General features: G+C 39.0%; 1 protein-coding gene across 7 annotated transcripts in view; it reads right to left on the reverse strand.

Moving 5' to 3' along the window:
- Nucleotides 1-19,302, reverse strand: part of MCF2L (MCF.2 cell line derived transforming sequence like) — a 146,421-nt gene that overhangs the window by 88,980 nt on the left and 38,139 nt on the right. The window contains exon 1 of one of the 7 annotated variants that reach the window (XM_042809600.1): nt 5,496-6,645. The exons of 5 other annotated variants lie outside the window; for them this stretch is intronic. In XM_042809600.1, coding sequence (XP_042665534.1) covers nt 5,496-5,616 — 121 coding nt within the window. In that variant the 5' untranslated portion in view covers nt 5,617-6,645. Of the gene's footprint in view, nt 1-1,505; nt 1,573-5,495; nt 6,646-19,302 lie in introns of those variants that run through there. One more of the 7 variants, XM_042809601.1, reaches the window with a different exon arrangement.

The raw sequence follows: 19,302 nt of genomic DNA on the forward strand, positions 1-19,302 counted from the left end.
CACTAAACTGATTGGAAGAGGAACCTAACAAGTCAACTCTTGCATTATTACCCTTAATCACGTGTGTGCATGTTTGTTTTTTTGTTCAAATGTGTGTCTTTCTCACATACTTTTTTTTTTCTCCTCAGTGAACATGCTGGTTACATCTGTAAATGTAATACTAATTTTAAAAGAGTAATTTGAAATATTTTTGATAGCCAAGAAGAGAGCCGATGTAGCTTTTGTAGTATTCATATTCCTTACACAAGAAAGGAAAATTCTCCAAAGAAACGACACCTTTTTAACCTTTTCCACAAACTCAAAATATACTTTCTTGTAGTATTTCATTAAATTATGTGATGAAAATTGCCACATATAAACATACGGATGCAGTGACTCTCTGACCTATTAATACAATGACTATTTTGTATCAGTTTTCTTGAAGGATTCATCACAGGGGATAAGTGGTGGCCTGTATATCAGTATCCCAGAGCCTACACACTCCTTCAGCATTCTGAATACAACTTCAGAAGTAATATCTTTCTGTCTACAAACTAAGTAAGGCATCAAGGATTTAAAAATTTACTTTTATAACATTGCAATTTATAATACTATCGTTTTATATTATTGGAAAAGGAATTGCAAAAGCTTTTTCACAACAAGAGTTAAGAAATAAAAATGATTTCACAAATCTTAAGTGTGACAGCTCTCAGATATCTGCTGACAATGTCATCTACTTTAGATATTTCTACTTTCTCTCACAGTGTACATCTTATCATGATTATAAATTCCACCCCTCAAATCATGCATTCCTTCACTCTAACTGACAAAAAGAATAAAGATTTCAGAATAAGAAAAACCCTACATTAAAAAAGAACTCAGGGAAAAAAAAAATTTAAAAAAGCCCAACAGCTACAAAATGAGGCTGAAGTTTTATAAAAAAAAAAGTCAATAAAGACTTCTGAGTGGAGGAAGAAAAACATTTGCCAGAATCATTGCACTGGTATCTCCGAAGATTAACAACCTCTTTATCTTAAAATGCATATTAAACTGATTCCAGCACATAAACTGCCCTAAAAAAAATTCTTTGACGATGCTCTGAAATTGATCTCAAAAGGAAGAAACAGATCTCTTTTGATGGGCACACTGCTTGGGAACTTTTCTAACTTTGGAGGGATGACAGCTGTGATGCTGCTTTTTCTGACAGTCACTGTGTAACTTGGCTTAGCCCAATACGTCATTTAGCATTTCATGGACACTAAATGGTCACAAGTTTTGCAGGTGTTATTAGAGAGGAAAGGCTTTTTCAAAAAACTGTGCACAAAATGTATTTTCCAGAATCAACATGCTAGCAAAATTTACAGTGGTAAGACTGTTGACATGCACAAGCTTTTTTGGCATATGAAAAACACACTGAAGATGCTTCCCAGAGCACTGTCACACACCTTACACACACCTCTCTGCCTTGGCAGACTGCACCATCTGTTTATATTTACAATAGTTATTGTAAAGTTAAGCCAACTTACCCTTTGCCACAAAATGCAACAAGGAACACCATTCTGAGAAAAAATAATAGCTCTTCATTTCTGCTACAGAAATTGTTCTCTGATTCATCATGAGAGAAGAGTGTCAGACAAGAAAAGTGTCCACTTTCCCCTTCCTCTGCTCAGAACAAACTGCCCTCAGAAGGCAAGAGCCTTCCTATAAACTGAACTTTGTTCCACAATTGCAACAGGTGGCCCAAGATGACTTTACAAATATATTTTCCTCCAGTGGTGCCATTGTTCTTGTAATCATGTCTTTAATGATAGTGCTCTCCTCTGATGTCTCCACCCCAAGTATTTGCAGACTGCTGATATACCCACTGTCTCATACAGTATATCTTGACCATAGGCTCAGGCCCTAGACACATTTTCTCTAGTGTTAGCCTTCAACAAGGCAAAGCAAAACTGTCTTTCAATGAGACATTTGTAACACTATCTGGAATGAGCTGTACTGAATTTCTCAGTCATGGTTTCAATATTTCTACGCAGATTATCATCTTTTGGGGGGGATTCACCCCCAAGCCTCTTCTACAAATTTTTGCTGGACAAAGTGCAATGGCATTTCTAGCAGATAATGGAACATTCAAACATATAAACTTCAAGTCTCAAATCTCTTTTCAACACATTTATCTAGTCAGCAAATGAACATAGCAACAGCAAACACAGCTTTATAAGCCTGGGCCTGTATAGAATGGCTAACAGTAATTAATTTGTAGTGCCAAACTTGAATGCTGATCAGAAATCTCACTGTTTACACAGATCAAGGCAGGTTTTCACCATGTCAAAGCCTTCAGGTACTGAAGTATTCCTTCCCCTACTGTATTTATAGAAAGTCTGGAATATATTTAATCTGACATTGGCTGATTCCTTGCACTTCGCTATCTGTCCTGTAAGCTATAGACCACATGCTCTTCCCACACCAAAAAGACCAATATCCAACAAAAATACTCATATGACACTTAGATAAAGAGTGAGAAGTAGAAGAACCTGTGAGGATGCTCTGATAGCACCACGCTGGGAAGTCCACTGCAATAGGCCACAGCAGTAAACTTGCCAAAACCATCTGGTAAAACTTCCCCTCCGTGTGGACAACACATCCCATAGGAGACTGTTTGAAGCCACATGTCTCTGGGGATGATCTCCCTCACAAACTCTACAGCTGCTGTTGTACCTGCCTACAGAATCACACAGAAGATGTACAGTTAGGGATGGAAGCCAAGACCGTGACACCCTTAATATTTTGTAACCTGAGGCCTGGTCATATAAGCCGAGGACCTCCCTGCACAGGCAGGAGGGGAAATATGGTGGTCAGCCTCAAATCCATATGGTCCAAAGAGTATGCATCACTGGAGAAAGGGTAGGCCAAGTCAGAGGGATAAAGGCTGAACATGGGGAAAAGACTTCTGCAGAGAGCAGCCAGAACAGGGTTAAGCCAAGGAGGACAGACCCAATCCTCCACAAACTGTAAGTAAATAAAGTTGTCTTTGTTAAAATGAAAGTAGAGGCAGGTTTGGTGAAGCATAAAGATTTGGGAAGCCAGCACAGCCTCTCTCATAAAAGTAAATAAGGTGGTGCAAAACCAGTCTATGAACTAGGACATTTACTATTCACATGAAGATTTCTGTAGTTTTTTTAACATGGAAGGAAGGAGTGAAATGACAGTGAGCAAAACCGCTCTCAGTAGTTTCCAGAGGTGGGAATGGGAAATGGGAAAAGAACGAAGCCCTGCAAGACTTGGGGCAACAGGATAGAGCGGCTTAATTTTGTCACAAGTAGAGAAGAGATGCACACATCATGGGATTCACAGACTGAAAGTACAGTAACTTTGGAAATAAGTGCTCGCCAAAGCTGTAACTTTAGCCGGAGCAGCAACAGGACAGAAATGCTCCCAGACCATATGATCTCTTCCACAGTCTAAAACCTTGATCCACATTTGGTGTACCATTTGGTCTGAAACTGCCACTGAATGCTAGTTAAAGTCTTCCAACAGGAAGGTGGAAAGACTGTTATCAGTGCAAAAGGCCATAAAATGGCTTTGACCAAAACAATGGACTAATTCTTACTGTATATGTAAGGTTAACATTAGAACCATATAATTGCTTTTCTACTGTCAACATAAAATGGATAACAGGAAGGAAAGGAAACAGAATTTTTGCATACTTGTAGACTTCAAAAAGAAAAGACCGCAGCTCAATCAAAAGGAGTTTTGGTATAATGATAATAAAGAGAGAGAGCTTCCTACAGAATCATATAGCTTTCTGACTGTACACACCCTTATGTAGTGAAAAGAACCTCTAAGTAAGAGACAATTGTATAGCATTATAAGATTTATATCAGAAATCTAATTCTGAAGGAAATAAGCCTAAGATGAGGATTTTTCTTTACATTAGTACATGTTCAACATATTAAATCCACATTTTTCTCCTGTGCAGTCAAAGTTTTGCCTACACTTGGGATTTGCCCCAGTTCCTTCACGAATGACCAGCAGGCACCCAAAATTCAGAAGTAAATAGATTTTTGAAAATAATGCCAGTGAGAACTTTTATGGTTACATTTTGAATTTAACTGCAATGTGACTACAAGTGAGTGATGGCTGAATCCTAAATAAAGGTCAGGCTAAACTCGAGGAGGCCTTGTTTTCAACTGGTTTGAAATACTGCATCCCACGTGCTTTAAGCATGGCTGAATTCCTCCCACTGTTTTTCACTGTGATTCCCAGCAATTAGCATAAAACTTTCTTTCTGATCAAAATTAAATTAATTGTTGAATTTTGATGATTAGTTAACACTCCTAGGGGTACCAAACCTTGACCTCAACAATATTGAGATCAGCTAAGTCAGGAAAGGTAAAATATTTGCATTTTGAAAGTTACAAATAAAAAAAGTTATTAAAAAATATATGTTTTTCATTCCAAGCACCAAAGACTACATAAGACTCAGTGAGCACAACACAAAAGAGGGGGAGCAAAAGGAAACACCATAGAGGCATTTTTCTCTTCCTAACTTTTCCCAAGTACAAGTGTCAGCATGAAAAAAAGGAATACTGAGAGCTTTGAAAAGTGTATACTTATTTAAAAAACTGCTTAGCACATTTTGACTTCAATTTCATGTGCTGCAAATTAATTTTAAAAATCAACTGAAAAAAAATCCTTTTTTTTAAAAAAAAACCACAATAGGTCACTGTGAATACAGAACCAGGAAAGGATTCATTAACTATTGAAAAACCTGTTTTGTCTTACCTCAGCCAGTCAAGGCTAACCGATCTCAGGGAAAAACCTCAGCAAAACATAGCCTTACTAAACACAAAGATGATATAATTTTTACTTTTACTAAGATATGATTATACAACATACTGTATGAAACTAGACTTCATGCTGACTAGATCTTGGCAAGTCCCAAATTTGATACATTACATTCAAAGATTGGAGTCTTTAAATACAGTTACAGTTTTTTTGGTGTAGTTACTTATGTTGTCCCTGTTTGCTGCAGGGGAGTTGGTCTGGATGACCTTTAAAGGTCCCTTCCAACTTGAAAAATTCTGTGATTCTATGTTTTTAATAGTGGAACACTCAATGAAGTTCTTTTACAGTACTGAAGGCAGGTTGATGTAAAGCATTACCATCTGTGTTTGTCAGATACTATCATACACTGGAGCAGCAAGGAAGAACAAAATTGCATACACACATAATGTTTTTCTCCTGTAAGTGACAGTGAGCAATCACTATGCAGAGGTAACATCTAATATGGATAAAGATTTAAATATTTTAACGATAACAAATGCTGGCTCCCTGCATGAGCATACTTTGAGAAAACATGCTAGCTCCTGCAAGAATCGCTGGAGTTGTGAAAATCAGCAAGCCCAGTAGGAGGCTCCTTATTGCTTTTATGCACCTCACATGCTGCTCAAACTTAAATGCAAACATTCTGTGCAGAGGTAAATCACAAAACAGGATCAACTATACAATCACCTCACCAGAGCATATTTGGCGTGTGTGATTTCGCGAGTGCCTTCTACTGTGAAGGATTTGGCTGAATCTTGGTAGGATCCTAAAGTGACTTTCATGTCCATCCTTTAAAAGCCGACGTTGAGACATGGATGCGTATCTCTGTATCTTCAGCAAGTTATTCACTGAAGGAAATAAAAATCAGCTGTTCAAAAAAGCACACTTCTGATGCACTGAAACACTGATTTTGCTTGTAAATGTCAATGGAACAGAAGATTTCTTTGTCAAAGTCAAGCACTACAAAAAGAAAAAAAAAAAAATTGAAAAAAGACTCAGATCTAAAGAACCGAAAATAGATGCAGTTCAGTTTTTTTGTATCAGATGTGCTTTTCCTCAGAAACCCATGTCCATTTTTACTACAAAGAAAAGAGAAAAATTAGTTGTAGTTATTGGACAGAAAATGCTGGACAGTTTCCACACAAAGATGCAAGATCTCCTCAGTTTATAGCACACTTCACACAGCAGAGAGATGGGGCATCTTGCTACTGCTTACAGCCTGTTTTCTTGTCTCCAGTGCGAGCAGTATGAATAAAGGAAGCAGAGCTTCTCACATAAGCAGATTGGATTACCAGATGAAACTTCAAAAAAGCACAGAACTGTCTGGTCTTCAATGTTTCATCCAAAACAACAGCGGTTTCAGCTGAAGAAAAGCTCCCTCAAAGAATCCAGCCCATCAGTGCTCCAAAGCCGCTTCTCACCCAAAGCAACTGGCCCTGCTGCCGGGGTCTTCACATCCTTCTCACTACTGAGAGGAGAGGTTCAGTAGCTGCACAGGGAGCTGAGGTTTGTAGTGAAGAAGGGCAGCTGAAGGTCTTTCACACGGTCTTGATCTCAGGTTCCAAAATCAGCACTCAGATGGGCAGGAATTTCAGGCTGACACTCACTGTGCTTCCTAGTTTTGGGTCTGAAGCATCCCGTCTCCCTCAGGGGCCTGCACTGCGCTTATGCCAGCAAATTAAAAGCAAATACCATTGGCAATACAGTGTTGTTGATTAGAAATTACTCTTCTGTTCATTTATCCTGAGTCAGACCCTTATCACCAATCTCCTCTCCCTCTCTCCAAATTCATACAGACACAAGAAGCGAGTTGCTCAAAGGCTGAGCGTATCTCCAGAATCTGCAAGCAGAAAGATCTCACAAGAAAAGCTTGAATCTTCCTGGGAGTTAACAAACAACTAATAGGAAGGAAGGGAGGGGAAATTAATCCCATGCTTTCTTAAAACACATCAGGAAACCCTACACTGTCTGTTCCCCCTGTCTCTTTCAATGCAGGAGAGAGGAAATTGATAATAGTGCTTTACTTGGCAGTCAACATTTTCCTCTCAATTCTGTTTAACTATGTCCTGTATGGCTACAGATCTACCACAACCCCACATATAGCACTGTGCACATCAAACTGAAAAAGTATTCTGAAGTCTGGTTCCCAATGATCATTATTCTGAAAGCAAATTACAACAAACTTGCTTAAGTCATACTGAAGTAAATATTAAATAACTTAGTATACTAGCTTGAAGATAGCTGGTTAGCAGAGGAGAAAATGCTTGACTTTTAGCATGAAATCACAGGCAAATGTGACCGTCTTGACATGTGATGATCAAGAGAGGTAGAAAAATGAATAATAACTGATGCATTTCATTCAAACATCACTTATTTCCCAAATTCATTCTAATAAGAAAATGGACCCTACATAATGCAGTTGTGCTACTCATCCTGGATCAGAGTCCTGTCAGGCTTATTTAAGTAATAGAGGAATTAAAAGGAAGAAAGGAAGGAAGGGAAAAGTCTATTGATGGAAAACCACCACGATGTACACCACCACTGTACTACATATTTAGGGTTCAAACAAAAGAGAATGCAACTCAAATAGGCAGAACATCACTGTTAGACAAAATCCAACATTTTCTGGGGTTGCTCTGCACTTGGAGTTCTTCCTGGCAAGCAGTCCACTCCTTCTTTGGGGCTTTTGGGGCACACCACACGCCTGCCCAAAGGAGCCAGTCTGGCCCTTGACTGGCACAGGATAAGACCACACATCACCCTCTAGCAGCCAAGGCACCAGCCAGAATAGTGACTGTCCCAGTGAGGCATCGAGTGTGCTGTAACACACACATGGTGTGTTCGTGGTACATGGTGAACATCTCATCAACAGGGATTATTACAGTGGAGCATAAAAATGTTCTCCTTGCTTTCTTCCTGTATTTAATGTACACAGAAGATTAATGACTTGAGTTGTAAAGTTGTTAAGTACACAAAATCCTACCAAAAGCTAGCCATTAGCTATATCCCCATCCACAAAACAAGCTTTTAATCTTCTTTTGAGCACTCAGATATGTGCCTAGAAGCAAAAAATTAATCACAACAATGGCTGCGGTAGAGTGCAATCAGAAGGAAACAGATGGTGTAATGCAGTGTTTTCCAAACAGCAGCAGCCTCTATCTCCAGGAAAATAACCAGAATAATTTCCCTTGCTGTTGGCATTACTGTAACAAAAGCTTGTATTAGAAGAGTTTCTTTTCTGCTCTGTACAGCATCAGGAAAACCCTTAGCAGTTTAAAGATGGTAATATTCTGTGGGTATTATATGGCTGATCCAAGTAGACCAGCACCTATTTTTTCTTTCTTATTACATAAACAGTAGTATTTGATGGGCAACTCTTCCACTCTGTGAATATCTTTAAGTGGCCACAAACAGCTCAATGCAGTCAACAAAATCTTGGCAAGGAATGGCTTGTGTTTTTCTCAACTTCCATCTCTGGGTCTGCTTTTGACTGCAGGCACAGTGTTAAACATTCACAGCATCCATGATAAATTACATCTGTATCCTCTCTGTAATTCTTCCCAGGAACTCTTGCAAAATTTTTTTTTCATAAAATAACTTCAAGTTTTCTAAAAGATCATTAAATTAAATTGCCATCAGTTTCATTATTGCTGGATGTTCTCCTTGTTCCTTTTAATCTTTTTGTTGCTATGGGAGTCTTTTCTTTATGGAAGAACGCCCCAATATGTTTTTTTCTCCCCACATCTTAACAAGTATTTACAGACCCTTCCTTACATCCTTACATTAAATGCAGAGCTCTGAAAAGTTTGCATTACATGACAACACATATCTCCTAGCAGTACACTGCAGGAAGCTCTGACAGCAGAATCACACTGCATTAGCACACAGATTTATGTTGCTGTGTTTCTTCCACTCAGAATAAGTTAATCTTCATGCCTGCTGATAAGTCACTGCCACCAGTGTTGCCATTTCTTCTTGATTTTATATCTTGTTTGTTAGGGAAAAGACTGCATCTTATAGGCAAGAAATCATGCATGGTACTTCCTACAGGTTGCATTTCAAAATCCCACTGTGCACACACAGTGCAGGAGTCCATCCATGAGATCTATACCTATCGATTATCCTGTCCTTTTCTCTTGAGTCCCTGCAGGCAGGATTTTCTGCAGAGTAACTTTACTGTCAGAAGGGGCATCACTGATAAAAATATAGAGGAGTGCAGGAGAGATCTTGCATGAAGAACGTAAAAGACTATGAAAATTATATGGGGATCTTGATCATACCATATGCAAAAACAGTTCTGAAATTGCTGCTTCTTGAAACACTAAAAAACAAACACACATACAAGCTAAATCTCAGTCTTTTGAAAAAAGGTGCAAGTGCCACGTGTATCTTTCAGTCTCAATGCATTTTCAGTAATGGTGGAAATTAAATGAGGGGGAAGAAAAGCACACCACAAGAGATCTGTTGTTTAGCTTCCTCTGTTTAAACCATGCTCCATTAGTTATCTCTGCACACAAATGGTACTTGCTTAGTTGAAAATGGTAGCACAAACATCTAACTTGGACTCATACTGTGTTATTGAACAAAAATATTGTTTTGCGCACATTGGAAAGATAATACATAAGTGATTTCTGATCTGAAATGCAACCCATTTTATAGAGATACGCAATAACAAGGGAACACTAGTTGTTATGATGCTTAGTCCTGAGCTTTCTTATAACCATACTTAGATGTCAAATTATGGCAAGTAATGTGTTGATTTTTCAAATGAAAAACAAGTTGACAAAAATTAATCCATGCCAGGGGCTAATCACTAGTCTAAAATAATGAAGAGTCAGCTAGAGGCTGATTTTAAATGATAAAGGAAGGGCAGCTGAGATTTTGAAGACACAGAACTTGATATTTTTGCATCTAGAAACACTACAGGGCTGTTGTAGAAGGAAAACATTGAGAGAATATCCGATGAAAACATGAGAAATAAATCACTATTCCATGATGCCAAGGATACTTAAATACAAGAAAAGAATGACTCTTCCTCTTTCAATGTGGGGGAGACTAATATGTAGTTTAGGTACATCTTTTACCTATCCTACTTTTATACTTATTAAAATTTGAAAGGTGCTCTTGTATTTCAGTTTTAGTCTAGAATATTCTCTCTGAAATATATTATCTTAGAGAGAATAGGTCTCCCATAAAGTAGACTAGAGAATCTGTGAACTGAAATCACATTTATTAAAAATACCATGACATATAAGAAGAGCAGACTGTAACTGGTGAGAAAACTCAGGAATAAGTATTAACTGAAATATATTCAAGCAAACTTAAAAACTTTTACAAACTCAGTGTTTTGTAACATCTATCACTATCAGATCCTGGTAAATATTCACAATACTTTGATATTAATTTATTAAAGTCTAGGAGGTGAAATTATTATTTAATTTCATGAGAAATCTAGAGGCAAATCTTGAATTAATTTAAATGAACAGATTAGTTTAGTTGTCCAAGCTTAACCCTAACCAAACACGTCTGCTCAGAGACAAACCACGACAGTACTAAGCCTCAGCATCAGATGAATGTAAGTGGAACAGGGGCTGAGATAAATGGGCAGCCTGCATTCTATTTATAATTACACATTATGTTGCTGGACCACAGCTGCCACTCTTTCTTTTAAAACAATCACTTGAAAAGAGTTCAGCCATTACCATATAAAATAAATCCCAAAATCGATAAAATAAGTGTGCAACACAAAAAAAAAATTGCAAAATATAAAATTAGGGTTTCAATATTCTGAAAGTCTTAGTATTTCACTGTATAGACAACTATGAAACTTTAAAAGCCTATCATCTGCCCCTCTAATTTAAGCAATTTTATCCCCGCATGTCTGAATTTGCTATGGGTTAGCAATAAACTTGACACCTGTCTCCAAAATAACAACTTACTCCATCATTTGGGATAAAAATACTCAGCAAATCGCATCTGCTCACACACACAAAAAAAAAACTAGAAGGCAACAACTCTATGTTACCAGCTAGACAAGGTGAGGTTTAACATCCTGCAAGACTGCACTTCTTGTTTATCCTTCGGTGTAGTAAGTTTAGAAGGCAACTTGCAATCAGCTTCAAAACTACAGAAGATGTTCTTGGAAAGAGCATGAAAACTGTGCTTGTCCTGGTTCAGGGCAGGAGGCCAGAAAGGGGAAATGCTGGGTAAGCAGCCAGTGCCTGTCTGAAGCCAGAGGTAATGGATCACATTAGAGGTAATTAACCAATTGCTACCTCCAAGTCATTCATTTACTTCAATTCTATCAGGTAAAATGGCATGCTGAGTGACACAACAGGTCACCACTGAGCAGTTTTGCCAGAGGCATGAGGCCCAGCTTATGGTCTGAAGTGAAGATGGGTGAAGAAAACAAAACGATCCAATCAGATTGGATTGCTCACATAAATTATTTCTGCATCTTCACACATTATTCATATTAATTTCAAAAGATTAGTTTTATTCCCATGCTTTCATACTCCCAGCCCATGTCTGTTCTTCACCCAGTTGTCTGTTGTTGAGGCTATGAAGACAGCACAAGGGAAGGAGACAACCAAAGGTAGGTGGCTGAGAGGGGATTTCTCTGACAAAAGCAGAAAGAAAGGGATGGAGACCATGGAATCTCACCATGCACTGTCATGCCTGGAAGCCATGAAGCCATGGGTAAAACAATGGCAGGGAAATGAATAATCTTTTTTCAAAAACCAATTATGTCTTTGTACATATATGTGTATATACATACATATATATATAAATACATATACAAACAGCTAGGGACAGAAAGCCAAAATTTGATGCTGAAAGAATTTGCTTAGGTTTAAGAGTACTCAATTTGTTTTCAAAAGAATGAATTTGAGCTCAAAAGCACCATCTTTTAATAACTGAATAGAGTAGGTACATAGTACTTACTCACTGGGTTGATTACTGGCAGAAGCAGCAAGTGAGCAAAAAGACGGGCTCGTATATGTTTACACCATTGCTGGGTAATGCTTGTCTTCCCAGCCTGGTCTACCACATTTAAGTTCAGCCCACTAGTGAAACTTCAGTTTCAGAACACTGCCAAACTGGATAGTTTAGAGGGATGACTTTCAGAAGGTCTTTTCCTTGAAGACAATTCCTTTCACAATACAAAATGTGGAATATGGTATTGCTGGCTGCTGCGCCTATGCATCTATACAGTTCCTAGCAGTGGTGGACCTTAGCTACAGCTTTTTAGGTTCTCAGTAGTCTAATGTGTGCAGTAAAAAATGAGTACTGTGCACCTGCACAAAGAGCTGACATCATCTTTCACCATAAGCCACAAACAGCCTTTGAGCTCTCTGTCTCTGCTGTTGTTGTTTCCTTTTGAAAATAGTTTGCTCTTGCCATGTGCTTTGGATCCAAATGATCTTGTGCTCACTTTTCACCTCTCCCTTTCACATTTTAATCCTTTTCCACATTTCACAATCCACATTTCACAATTCTTCTGCATGCACTGTTACACCAATTACAAATTTATATGGCAGTAATCCACTCAGCAAAAAAGAAACACTGCAGTTAATACTCGGACAAAGCTGGTATGCAGCCATACATAATACCTTTTAGAGATTTTTCTGAAACACTATAAGAATCTTCAGGCTATAAGAACTAATGTGATTTTTCTCAGGCAACTGTTACAACGCAGCACACTGCAACTTTCTAAAATGCCATAGGGATGCAAAAGTGATATACCACACAAGTGTTTGGAGAAAGAAGGAGATTTCTGTAATATTAATAAACACAAAAAAATTCCTTAACTGCTGATTTTGATGTTACTTACGTAGAACTCCAGCAAAATGGGATTTTTCCCATGTACAGATAAACACATTTAATTGAACTGGGATCAAAGGAGTTACCGGTGGGATGGTCAATGTTTTACTAGACAGACAGTCCAAGTTTAGCCAGTTCAGACTCAGTTTCCCTCATTCTGCTTATCAGGTCGCCAATTCTAATAGAGGTTTTAATTATGCTGTCTTAATTAAAGACATTCAAGCAAAAGGGGCTGAATATACACTAAGAAAGAGACCAAGGGTTTTTTGACCATCTGGAACTGCCAGTGCCAAGGACAAATCTGTGATTAAGTTAAAAAATGAAAAGCTCTTTGACAACTAAGAATCAAGACAATTTTTCTTCTGAAAGCATAAAACAAACACAGCGTGATGTGCAGTCACTGTGGTGTAATTCTTAGAAAGAATGAGAAGCACATTCCATCTATAGCATATTATCGGCAAGTGCCAACACTGAACACTGCCACAGTCACACAGGCACTTTATTGGACATAGAATTCCTGTTCCCAGGGTTTCTTCCTCTTGTTTCTCTTGTGCCAGCATGCTCATTTCTGTGCTGCATTGTGAATTTTACTTGGGCATTTCCAGGTAGGAATAGCAGGGCAGAGTCACAAAATGTGGCTCCTGGTTAAAGAAGCCAATAACCTTGGCACAAAATGTGACGAGTGGAAAGCTGCTGACATTATAGAGACCTATCGATTTGAAGGTCGGGAAGATTTATCATCACTATTTCCTCAGATGTGTAGTGCTTTCCTGTTGCCATTCCTGTACCTTTAGAGTATTTCAGGAGAGATCTACACATGGTTTAAAAAAATAGCACCACTGATCACTATGGCTGTGCAGTTAGAACTCAAGCACAATGGGCAAATATTTAATTGAAGTTACAGTCTTCAAATATATTGTTACATCGAATCTATTGAAAGACATGGAAGATTTGGTGAATTAAATATGTTAAGCAGAAACAGCGACATGGTCACCTCCTGACATAGTCTCACTGAGAGAAAAGGTCAATTCCAGTCAATGTCCTCTTCTTCCCTTCCACAGTTTGGTATTATTTGTCATATTTGGATTCACAGATCTTTTTCCCTAACCTAAATGATGCTTCTAACTTGTCAAGTAAATGTAGATCTGTGCCAGTAGTTTTTGTTTCTTCTCACATAGAAGAAATGTTACACATTTCAAATGTTTCAAGGTATACGCTGCTCTCCATCAACGATATGTTTCTGAAAAGTTTGCCAACTAAAATCATTACCCCATGGTTTCCTTATTCATCCTCCAATGACTTGATCCATCCAAGTTTGTCTGAGGAAGACAACTGAATGCTGTAAGTTGAACCACTCAGGAAGAGAAAGCAAGAATGCTCACACTAGAAGACTGATACTAAGAACATGGTTTCAGAGATGAAGAGGCTGGGATTTTGAGGAGCATGATCTGCTCCTGAAAGCTGGAATCCCTTCCAGGTGACAATTTTGAAACTACTCTTTCCAATCCATCTACTATGCCATATATAGTGTCCCAATGCATTTAAACTGTGTCCATTTTAGTCCCCGTACACAAATCCCCCTCTACATATGCCCTCCAAACTCACGTGTTTCACTTGTGCAATTGACAACAGTTAGCAGGATGCTTAATAACCAGCAGTGGGAATCCAAATCCAAGGACATGGCTACCTCAGAAAGCAGTCATTTCGTCATGCAATCAAGCATTAATCAGAGATTTGGTCACAGGAAGAATCTTTGATCAGATTTGTGATACGTAGACAATAGACTGGCACCAGGCTCCTCTATTAGCAAAACACAGGTCTGTATGGTATATCTTTTATTTTGGACCTTAAATACAGGCTGCACAGCTGAAAGGTGTCACGCATACTGATCTTATCCACCAGAAGAACATACAGATACATCCTGAGAGTCAAAAGCAGGTGGGAGAATGAAACAGAAAAGGCACAGATGGTGAAGTTCAGTGTTAAAGACATAAAATAATCAAACCTTTTAGAACTTCCCAGCTGTTCTCCAGTCCAAATAAGCCCAAATCAAACCAAAGTTATATTAGGGAAAATCTTATCACTGACTACAGAAATTTTGCAGAAGACAGGTTAAACCATGATACATAACACTTTATTAAACAGTGAATCATGCCATGCAAGCTTCTTTGCATCAAATTTCATGAGTGGAGCATCATCCCCTGCTTTGCAGCTACATACCACATTTAAAACCAATCTGTAAAAACTACTACATTGTATTTTAGAATGATGTGGCAAAATAAAACCCAATAAATGACAAAAAGAAACAACGGACTGCTATAAAAATAAAGTCAGATTATTTTAAGTTGTAAGACCCAGAAGCCTTCATAAAGTCAGCGCGTGCTGATCTGTTAAAGTCCCTTTTAAAAGTGAGCAGTAAATGTTTTGCTCTAGAAGGTCTGCCATCATGACACTAGTACACCACCTGCATGCTCTGGTGAAAAGATCTGAACAAGTGGGAACATATTTCATACTGCAAATCCCTGCAGCTGGCCAGGCAACAGGTCCCATGTACCCGGTCCACATATCAGAGGACACGGGAGACTCCTGGAACATCATCTCCACCATCAGGGGTGTTCATAGAATCATAGAATGACCTGGATTGAAAAGGACCTCAAAGATGATCTAGTTTCAACCTTCCCTGCTGTGGGCAGGGTTGCCAACCACTAGCCAGGCGGCCCAGAGCCACATGCAGCCTGGATGCTCATCTGAACAAGTCTATGATAAGTAGATGTGCTTGAAGGAGGCAGTTGGACTAGATGACCTCCAGAAGGCCTTTCCAATCCCAACTATTCAGTGATTGCATTGCCTATTTAGCTCCCTTGCTGTTTTTCACTGCTTGTACTCTCCCCAGAGAAAAAAGAAGCAATTTTCAGTGCTTAATATGTATCACTTGTTACAATTTCCAATTGAATTAATAATTTAGCTGAATCTTATCTTCCACAGTTTAGAGTTATGTGAAGAAGCAAAGTGGTAAAGTAAAACATTAAATTATTTACAAGTTGTACAGACACAGAGGCAGATAAATGGTAGACATCACATTATATATTTAATGGTTGTTAGAAAGTACTGGAACTATAAGCCTGCTAGCCAAACTCCTTCATCAAAAGAGAGAAAAGTAGTCTTCAAATCTAGTTTTTTAGACACTGAACTGAAGTAAAGCAGATGTATTTAAGGTAGATTTAAAATCTGTGGAAGCTTCAGTATTCCCCAGTAAAACAGTTTCTGGCTGCGAGTGAAGCAATGAGGCTCCACCTTTCCATTGGCATTTTTCACCAAAGGCAATAGAAACTGTTCTCAGTATTTCTGCAGAAGAGAATTGAACAAACCAAACTGTGCAGAACCTTCAGATTCTGGCGGCTGATTAGGTTATCACACATTAATAAATTATAGATTTACTTGTAATGGGTGGCTAAAACAAGGAACAGACTTCAAATCCTCTCATTCTCAAAAGTACCTAAGCACTTTGCTTAACTGAAGGATTACATCTCCTTATTTTAGTGTTCAAGAAATAAAGAACTAAGAATTAATACTAGACTTCTCGATTTGTGTATCCTATGACTCCACATAATCTCTACACATGTCAACAAGTACAGTGAACATAACTCCCCATAGTCCATCAATTTGAAATGTATTTATCTTCTTACACATACAGCTGAACAATCTCTTTCAAATATAATTTAACAGAAAGAGGTTTCAAAAACAGGAAAAAGGTTTGAAATATCACCTTCAGAAGATTTACTGAGAAGTAATCCTGATACAGAACAAAATACTGTAATGCTTTTTTGCCCTGCAACTTTACATTTTACTTGAAAACTGTTTAAAAAGATTCTTCTTTTATGTATATTTCTGTATATTTTACACAAAGGCTTTCTGTTGAAATTCATCTGGCTATTCGACCTCCCTTACCCCCAGATGCCCATGGACAGACACAGTCATTAAAGGACTGGCTGAACAAGTCCTTTCTTTTCTGAAAGGGGCCCCTAACAAATTATCTCGGAAGTAGTCCTTATTGTTAGCCACCGAGTGATGCAATTCGTTACAGCAGTGAAGATGTGGGATCCACTTCCTCCACGTCCTGACAAACAGTCACACCTCTTACCCACACTGTTAACATCCTTCCACCAGCTGGCATTTTATTGCTTTTCACTAATTCCAAGTTCAGCAGGAAGAACTTTGAGCACCCAGTATAAGCTCCAACATCCACAGTTTTTTATCCATAATACACATTAAGCCCATAATTTCTGGTTTAAAGACTGCAAGAGGACAGGGTACAGCCATCTCCAGCTTAGGGGCTGGCTGAGGTGCCCCAGAAACACCGAACCTGGCTGGGAGCTCACCCCTTTCCCAAAGCCCAGTTGGGAGCCTCTGTGGTAAAACACAACACTGTGGCATGTTACCTGCTTTTACAGGATTTTGTAGGCAATAATTCATGGTCTACGGAGCAAAAATTGCAAGGTCCTGGAGGAGAAAACAAGTTATTTGGCAGGCAAGCAAACTTGGGTGCACCTTGCTTTCAGAGTGCATGTTGTATCTCAAATCCATGATTTAAGGCACTTTTCCAGCTGAAAGAATAAACTTGAGATGTTGAATCTAATCACACTGCACCAAAAACTGAGAGGGTATACAAAGCAGGAAGTACAAAAACATGTGTTTCTCACATTAACTATGCAAGCATTGTAAATAAATAATAAAAGTTAATAGCCAGTGAAAAATCAAAATGTCCTTGGTTAACATTCAAGATAAATAATTCAGCTCTGCAAGATGTTTATTATGAGTATAGGTTCTCAGTGGGAAAAACCTCCACCACCAAAAACCAGAACAAGCACGTTTCTTATGAAGGCTACCAACCAGCACACAGCTGCCAAGTAATTGGACTTTTCTGGATCAAAACAGGATAAATGGCAAACATTACAAGTATCTGTAGGTCTCACTAGTTGGCTTAGAAAAAGCACAAAGAAGGTGTCCTGAAAGAAAACTAAATCACTTACACCCCTTATTGCTGAGATTGATCACCTGCAGATATTAAAGGCTGATGCTAACACAACGCACACTTTGTGATTAAGCAGTAATGCGTTCCAGGTTTATTTTTTTTAATCCCATATAATTTTGGATTACCTATGGGAAATCTGTAGGTTATGATTGATAATATTCACTGAACCTGAAAGGAGGAGAAATTTAATGGCTCACTAAAGAAACAAAAGAGTCTCATGCAAAGGTTGAACCAATGATGTTCTGGACTTTATTAAGGCTTTTGACATGGTCTCCTGTAACATCCTTCTCTCCAAATTGGAAAGATAAGTATTGGATGGATGGATTGTTCAATGGACAAAGAACTGATTGTGAGATCATACCCAGAGAGTGGTGATCAATGGTTCAATGTCCGGATGGAGATTGGTGACAAGTGGTGTCCCTCAGGGGTCAGTATAGGACCAGTGCTCTTTAACATCTTCATAAATAACATCAACAGTGGATCAAGTGAACCCTCAGCAAGTTTGTAGATGACACCAAACTGTGGTACAGTCAACACACCAAAGGGATAGGATGCCATCCAGAGAAACCTAGACAGGCTTGAACAGTGGGCCCAGAAGAACCTCATGAAGTTCAGCAAAACAAGGTCTTGCACATGGGTTGTGGCAACCAATACAAATTGGGGGATGTAAGGATAAAGCACACCCCTGCCAAAAAAAGAACTTGGGGATACTGGTGCATGTGAAGTTAGACATAAGCCAGCAATGTGCCCTCATAGCCCAGAAAGCCAATCACACCCTAGGCTGCATCAAAAGAAGTGTGGTCAGCAGCTCGAGGAAGGGGATCCTGTTCCTCTACTCTGTGCTGCTGAGGCCTTACCTGGAGTACTGTGTCCAGATGTGGAGTCCTCAGTACAGGAGAGAAGTGGACCTGTTGGAGTGCATCCAGAGGAGAGCCACAAAAATGATCCAAGGGATGGAACACCTCCCCTGCTAGGAGAGGCTGAGAGCTGGGGCTGTTCAGCCTTGGGAAGGAAGGGCTCCAGGGAGACCAGAGAGTGGTCTTTCAGTATCTAAAGGGGAGCTGTAAGAAAGAAGGGGACAGACTCTGGGGTCTGTTGGGACAGAACAAGGGAAAATTGTTTCCAACTGAAAGATGGGAGATTTAGATTGGATATAAGGAAGAAGTTTTCTGCAGTAAGGGTGGTGAGGCGCTGGCAGAGGTTGCCTGGAGAGATGGTGGATGCCCTGTCCCTGGAGATACTAAAGGTCAGGCTGGATGGGGCTCTGAGCAACCTGATCCAGCTGTAGGTGTCCCTACATGCAATGTTCTCATTGCAGGGGAGTTGGACTAGCTGACCTTTAAGGGTCCCTTCCAATTCAAATGATTCTATGATTCTGTGATTCTAAAAATAACACTTTTAATTACAATCTGCGTGTCACTCTTTCAAGCTCTTGTCTTCCCAGATCACCATCCTATCATGGATTTATTTCTTCAGACATAGCACAAGGTCATGTAGAACTGCACTCAGATTGCCAGGTAAATAATGATGCAGAGGAAAATACAGGGTATAAAACAACCACTGGCTGAACCTGCCTCCTATTTATTCACTTCATGAGTTAAAAGTCTGGTACTTAACCAACTCCAAGGACTGTTTCATACATA

This window comes from Centrocercus urophasianus, unplaced genomic scaffold (genome assembly GCF_019232065.1).
Source record: "Centrocercus urophasianus isolate 14NV4802_14NV808 unplaced genomic scaffold, USGS_Curo_1.0 seq_12, whole genome shotgun sequence".
Lineage (NCBI taxonomy): Eukaryota > Metazoa > Chordata > Aves > Galliformes > Phasianidae > Centrocercus > Centrocercus urophasianus.